Consider the following 7,116-nt stretch of genomic DNA (forward strand, 5'->3'; position numbering starts at 1 on the left):
AGTTCAGAAATCCCCATGGAAAGGGGGGTCTTTTCTAATAGCTGTGATAAAAGTCTCAAGAGGACTGTAGTTTCCCCAGCTAGAGTCACTAATAATATTCTTCCTAGCCAATCCTGAGTTTGTACATATACCTGATGGCAGAGGACAAGGTCAGCCCACACTATTACATGGACTGAACTAAATTACTATGTAGGAGAAGGAGGGGGCTCCCTAAAGGTAAACTGGACAGAAAGGTGCCCATTAGAGACAGGGTTTCCTAATGCCAGAAGTTTTGCGTACTCCTTATAAGGGGATTGTTGATCCTTTTACTAAGCAAAAAAAGATTAAGCATTTGCTCTATTTGAGATTCGTACCTTGTAAAAGTTTTTTTTTTTTTTTAAGATTTTATTTATTTGACAGAGAGAGACACAGAGAGAGAGGGAACACAAGCAGGGGGAGTGGGAGAGGGAGAAGCAGGCTTCACGCTGAGCAGGGAGCCTGATGCAGGGCTCAATCCCAGGACCCTGGGATCCTGACCTGAGCCGAAGGCAGACGCTTAACGACTGAGCCACCCAGGCTCCCCATACCTTGTAAAAGTTTTTGCCTATTATTTCATGCTTCCTGTTCTTGTATATTTTAAAAATTATTTCTGCAAATTTTTTTTTCGTTATTTCAAAAAGCACATTAATGCTTACAGTATGTGAAGCTCTATTCTGGGTAGACAGGGAAATTCAAGATTAGTAGAAGACATGGTCCTAATCATATAATATGTAGAATATATAAGTGCACGAATATAGTCCCTGCTGAGTAGTTTAGTTACAGGAAAATGCAATCAGGATTCACAGGGTGGAGGTATTATTCCAGCTGTCCAGTATTGTAGATGGTTTTTGTTGGTGGTTTTTTGACTTTGATAGGATATCTCTCTGTTAAAGAGGATGCACTGCAGGTATATTGTTGGACATGCAAAACAATACAGGATGCGCAGGCATTTGCTTTGGTCTACAACATACAAACTAGAGTATGAAGATACTTTGAAATACTAAGTAAAATATAGTTGTGACTGTTTCTAAACCTCTAAAATTGGAAATTTCCTTTTTTTATGTTTCCCAAGTAGGACAGCTAGAACAATGTAACCCACTTTCCTACCATATCCTACCTACTGCTGCAAAGTAAATTAAAAAATTTAAATAATTCACCAGCAACTGATTTATTCAGACCCTAGAGTTGGTTCCCACCAACTGTCCAATTCTAAGGGGGTTATCACCCTGTAAAGAGAAGATCAGTTACTTCTTCAAAACTCTTCTGGCAAAACTTCCTACTCTCCTGAGAGAAGGGGGTTTAAAGAGAGATGGAGAGGTGGGGAAGGGGGAGGGAGCGGGAAGGAGGGAGTAGGGGGGCGGAACAGGGTGGCGGTGGCAGTGGTAGGTGGCTGTTACCTATGCCTCCCTGCCCTGCATTGTTCCTCCGTTCACACAGTGGCTCCCAACCTGACCTGAAGCTTGGTAGTAATTCCTCGATTTGTTTGGGTCCTTGTTTAGTAGGACACCCCCAGCTGGGGCATATGTTTTTTAAAGACTCCCTCAGTGTAATTTTCTTCCCTTGTATTTCTTCTTATTATTTATTGTTTCTGGACTACACTGATCTCTATTTTTGTGACTCCTGTGACTTTTCACTAAAGAGGCTTCTTTAAATATGACCTTAATAAAGATTTCCCAAAGATCATTTTCCTGCTGTGAACAGCCTGATCCAGCGGATCAATCTTAGGAAGCGGCGAGACTCCCTCATCCTGGGCAGTGTCATTGGTGTCTGTACCATCCTGTTGCTGCTGTATGCTTTCCATTGATGGAACATCTCCGGGGACTCTGGACAGCCACCACTTTCACACCCTGATCTGGAATAAGGAAAAGTAGGAAGGAGAAGTTGATTGTCCTGATGATTAGCCTGACCAGCAGGATTAATTCACGACTGATAGCTCTGGACTCTGTCACGTGGTCAGGTTGAGCTGAAGCCACAGTTTTTCTGTGCTCTCTTTTCTAACACACATTTCCTTCTGTTTTTAGTTTTAAAAAAAAAAGTTTTCAGTTGCTTTTGTCCTCCCAGGAGGTAAGTAAACCAATCAGAAACAGAGTTTCTGTGCTTCAGTAATTGTGTTGAAGGCTGATGACAAGCCAGGTCTTAGAGCTGGACTCCTCAGAAGACCAGCTTTCTCTGTATCCAAAGACTGCTTTCCTTTTAGCCCCCAGATTGGGTTGTGAATAAAAATAGTTCTTGTCCTTTTATTTTACACTCATGATGAGAAATCACAAGTCATTTCTTGATAAGCTGTGCTATAAATTTCTACTCTGCGTCCCTGTTTTGGTATTCAAGGAAAATTACATTTTTCACAGATTCTTTGAGATGCCAACAGGTGAACTTCAACACAGTTGAGGTTGTCTGAAACAGAAGACAAACACTGCAAAAAAGCTTTTTTTTCCTTCTTCTTTTTGTAAATTGTATGCACACTAGGGTTGACTGTATTACTGGAAAAGCATCAAGAATAACAGGCTTTTTTTGTCAGTCATTGTTTTGATTTTTTGTTTATTTCTTCCATTGGATTAATATTTCCTACTACAAGTAAATGAAATTTCGGTTCTACCATGATAAAAGTAACTAATAGCCAGTGTCTGTCATTGCCCCCACCAATTCCTCATTATGTCAGGATTAACCCTGAATGAGGGGACTGCTCAGTTTTCAGTGAGATCTATTCAACAAGCCACATGTAAAAAGACATTGATTTGCGGGGTCACCATCCAGATAATTCCATTTATAAATGCTCCATGATCTAGGAGCAAAAGTTTGAGAACTACTGCCTGATGTATTAGGAATTCTGAGTTTTACGAAGACCTATTTACTCCAAATCTGTTTTTTCCAAACATCCAGAGAATGGTTTTACTGTTGAAGGTCCATGTGACAGAATCTCTCTCTGCACCTGTCTTCTATCATCTGGACAGTGACAAAATTTTAAACCACCCACCAGAATTCTTTTCAGGTTTAACCATTTCTCCGTTTCTGTAAATGTATGACTTGTCTAACTGAACTACCACAAATAGCTTGAAGACTTCAACATCTGCACTCCTCACCAAGAAAGAAGGTTGCTCTTCACCATTGGAATTGACTCTGGTACTTACAGTATTGGCTTCAGACTGTGCCACAGGGAATAAAAGGGTATTAGCATGTCGTTCTTACCTGCATTACAGTGCGTAGGTGATGACATTCAGATGAGCTTAATACACAGGCTGATGGCTGTGCTGACCGCTGGTCTGGTACAGAAACTGAGAGGTTTTTCCTTCTGGTGTCTAAGTTTTATTATGTCCTGGGTATGAAAGGCATTTGATACATTTTTTTTTTTAAACTATGGGGTTTATTTTTCTAAATATGGGTTGATCGATCAGTTACTTGATTGGGGATGCCCTTAAAAGAAAGTAAGTTTTCCCAACGTGACCCTTAAAGGATTAGAGAAGTTCATTTATTAAATTCTCTGTTGGGAGAACAAAACTTCTCTCCCCTGACACTTTATTATTATCTTTGATTTTTCAAAGGGCCTTGATTGGTGGTTGTGCCTCAGCTAGAATTTATGGGACTTTCGTTGCTATATGGTTGGCATTTATAAAATCTGAAGTATCATAAATAAAGTTATTTATTTAATTATACTACCAGTGTTTTTTACTGGTCTGATTATTTGGTACATTCATTAAAGCTGATTGTGTGAGAGTAAACCGAGGACCTGAGCTAATTTAGCTTGCTGCACTAAGCAAACACATACTTTTGATGGGTGATGAGCCTTTCAGTTAGGGTTATGCTTAAATGAAGTAATAGAATTATGTTGGTTATTTTCTTTATGAAAAGAAACTAGTTCTTCCAAGGAAGTTGAAAAAGCTTGGTGTAGATGTTGGTGTCAGGTAGGTCTGTCTGACTAACCGCCCAGGGCTGCAGCCCATAGTGAGGTGACCCAGGGCAAATGTAGATAGCTAGGACAGGGCTCATCCTCTCCTCTTACAGTTCCTGCATTCGCAGAAACAAGCCCTGGAATAAGGAAATAGAAGTATGCCATTTACAAGAAGAGGATTTGAATCCCATGATAGCTGATTTGAACTCTTTCAGTTTCATGCCATTCAATTTGTTTTTTTTTTTTTTAAACCATCCTGGTTTCCTCCCCTTTCCTTCTGCCCTTACAGACCTGCTGCTAGGCTCAGGAGCCAACTGTAAGTTGCTTGTTAAAGCTGGGAGGTCAGAAGGAAGTTGCCTCTTAGGGGAAATTATTCTCCCTCAGCCATTTTCTTATATAATAATGGATCTTTCCTTTGGGATCATTTTAGTAACTATTCAGAACTATCTTTTTCACTAAGAAGTATGAAAAACCGTGGCAACACAAAGGACAAAATTCCCAAAAATATACTTCTGAGATTTTGTTTTAATGTGTGCTGATAACTTTAGTTAAAAATATTTAATTGACTAAGTTCAAACCCAGATCTCCCAAGTTCTTCAGTTGATCTGTCCTGGCTCTCTCTATGTTCTTCTTAGTGTTTTTAAGGATGCTGAAGGATTTCCTGTAACCTGCATTGCTCACGCTTTATTTTTCTAGTGTTAGAAAAGGGCTTTCCTTCTTCACTATTCCTCTCTCCTTTGTACCAAAATTCACTTGTATAGAGAATGCCTTTTTCCCTACTGCAGATCAGGCATGGAAGTAAAATGCTAAGAATTGAGACAAGTGAAGAGAGGAGACATCACGCGGGCACTTTTTATACCTGAAACCAAATAATATTTACTTTAATTCTTTCCTACTGGATGCTGAATACATCTGACTAGGAAAATGTACTTACTGAGCCTTTTGATGTCATGACATTTGGCCTCTATGGAACTGAGGCACCTTGGACTTGCATTCCCACCATTGATTTCCTATTTCACTGTTAATGATCTCAACCTGATGAAAAGGACTTTAAAGAACTGGACTAACCTTTCTGGTTTTCTAATACCTCATGTTTGATCATTAGCCAGATATGATTTCTTAGAAATTGACCCAGTTCTCTAACTTGCCGTGGAGGATAAATGGCCATGTCTAGGATGACACCAAAGTCTGTGGCAAATGTAACTAACGCACAAATGGATTCCACTCAGAAAAGTAAAATGATTGCGCTCCATTCTCCTTTTGGGTCAGAGGTTGTTTAGCCTGGTCTCTACTCAGATGCAGGGCTTTTCATCATGGTCTTTATAAACCAAGCTTGTCGTTCTTTTATAAACCTGCATATCCTTAAGCTTCTCTGGGAAAAGAAAATAAGGAAGGACTAAGTGACTCTGAAGGATGTTTATTGGATAAAAAGCTGAGACAAAGCTGAGCCATGTCTTGAGGGATCTTAATCAATTCCAGTCACACTTTACCATGATGAAAGATGTTTCCTCATGAAAAATGCCAATACAGATTTTTAAAAATCTATTCCAAATGCACTTTCTTATGTTTTTGCTTTTAAAATAGCTTCTTGGAACCAGATTTATTGTATTTGTACTTAATTTTTGTTCTCATCTAAATGTGCATTTTCTGACTGTATAGGAGAAGCTTTGTTATGTAATTTAATAATAAATTAGAAATCTAAATGGTTGTGCCTGTGGTTGTTTATATTGAAACGGTACCATCGAGGCAGTGTGCAGTAGTAATTATGAAATCTTTGGTATCTGTAAGTATTTCTTAAGATGTCCTAAAACCCAGGGTGAAACACCACAGGTACTGAAAAGCTGCCCATCACCTATTGTTCGAAAACATCATAGGAATATTCCACTGATAACCCAAGAAATGAAGGAGAATCTCTTCTCAAAATGAAACTTCAGAAGGTATGGTGGAATGTAAAATTGTAGAATTTAGCCAGAGAAATGGGTTTTTACCCTCCCTAAATAATGACTTTTTATACTACAGACCAGAACTTGATTCTCTACCCCACCAGAGAATTTGAAAATCCCTCATGTTCCATTACCTCTCCAAAATGTCCTTATTCATGTTTTCTGCATCCTTTTTTAAAATAACAGTATAATTGAAATAAAATGCATGTACTATAAAATCCGCCCTTTTAAAGTGTACTGAAGGGTTTTAGTTACTATTAGTTGTGCAACCAGCACCACTAACTTCAAAACATTTCATCATCCCAAAAAGCAGCACTGTCCCCATTAGCAGTGACTCCCCACCCCCATCTCTGGCCTTTTTATCCAACCAGACTGTTCTTACTGTTTTGGCCACCCCAGTTTTTCGCTCTCATCCATTCACATGGTATCCAGAGTACCCCCTTCTTTCTTGAGATCCTAACGTTTTGGCTATGAACCTCTGCCCAGCCCTGTATGTGTGCATCCCCACGTAGACCTACATAAAATCCAACACCACTCTTAGTGAGGTTAGCCCTCCCTTTTACAGATAAGGGGACAAGCCCAGAAGGATTCAGTGATTTGCTCAAAATCAGAGTGAACAGTAAGTAAAGCAAGGATTTGAATCTTGAGGGCTTTTTGATGCCAAATACTGTGCTAGTTCCGCAAAATACCATTTAATCTGTACTGCATGATTATGAGAGAAGATAGGAAAGAACCACCAATTTTGCCTGGTTTTAAAAGTGATACATTAAAATCTCATTTAAAGTCCTACAGCTTGATTATTTTCAAGGAATACTAACTAGTGGCTGAGTGCTTAGTAAAGAGGATTTGTTTGTAAATCACTTCCTTTACGAGAACTAATGTAATGCATTGAAGTTGTTTAAAAAAAAAAAATGGTTTTTAGTGGCTTTAATTGGACCAAACTTCCTGTTCAGCTCTTCCTACTTTCTAGTGTAGAACCTCACAGTTCTTCCTAGAGATGGCCGACTGGCCGTGGTATGCTCCATTTTCCTTTCTGGTTGGAATGGCTTTGATGGGCTGCCACTCCTATGGAACCTGCCCTTTCCTTGGGAAAGGATCTGAAGCCCTGCCCCAACATGCCTTGTCTGATGGCAGAGATGCCTAGAATTTAAATTTTAAAAAAGGTGGGGGGGTGGCTGGAGAATCTCACTGAAGATATTATCAGGACATTTTCTCTTGTTTCTCTACAGCAAAAGCCAGGAGAAAAGTATAGTCATCCTGAATATATTT

At 39.3% G+C, this 7,116-nt stretch overlaps 1 protein-coding gene across 3 annotated transcripts in view; it reads left to right on the forward strand.

The window, feature by feature from the left end:
- GOSR1 (golgi SNAP receptor complex member 1) overlaps positions 1-2,042 on the forward strand; it is a 52,686-nt gene extending 50,644 nt beyond the window's left edge. For 2 of the 3 annotated variants that reach the window (XM_032428594.1, XM_032428595.1), the window contains exon 9: positions 1,698-2,042. In XM_032428594.1, the coding sequence (XP_032284485.1) occupies positions 1,698-1,822 (125 nt within the window). In that variant the 3' untranslated portion in view covers positions 1,823-2,042. Of the gene's footprint in view, positions 1-1,686 lie in introns of all 3 variants that reach the window. The other variant, XM_032428597.1, reaches the window with a different exon arrangement.
- The last annotated feature ends 5,074 nt before the right edge of the window (positions 2,043-7,116 follow it).

The sequence above is a fragment of the Phoca vitulina genome, unplaced genomic scaffold (genome assembly GCF_004348235.1).
Source record: "Phoca vitulina isolate PV1807 unplaced genomic scaffold, GSC_HSeal_1.0 scaffold40, whole genome shotgun sequence".
Lineage (NCBI taxonomy): Eukaryota > Metazoa > Chordata > Mammalia > Carnivora > Phocidae > Phoca > Phoca vitulina.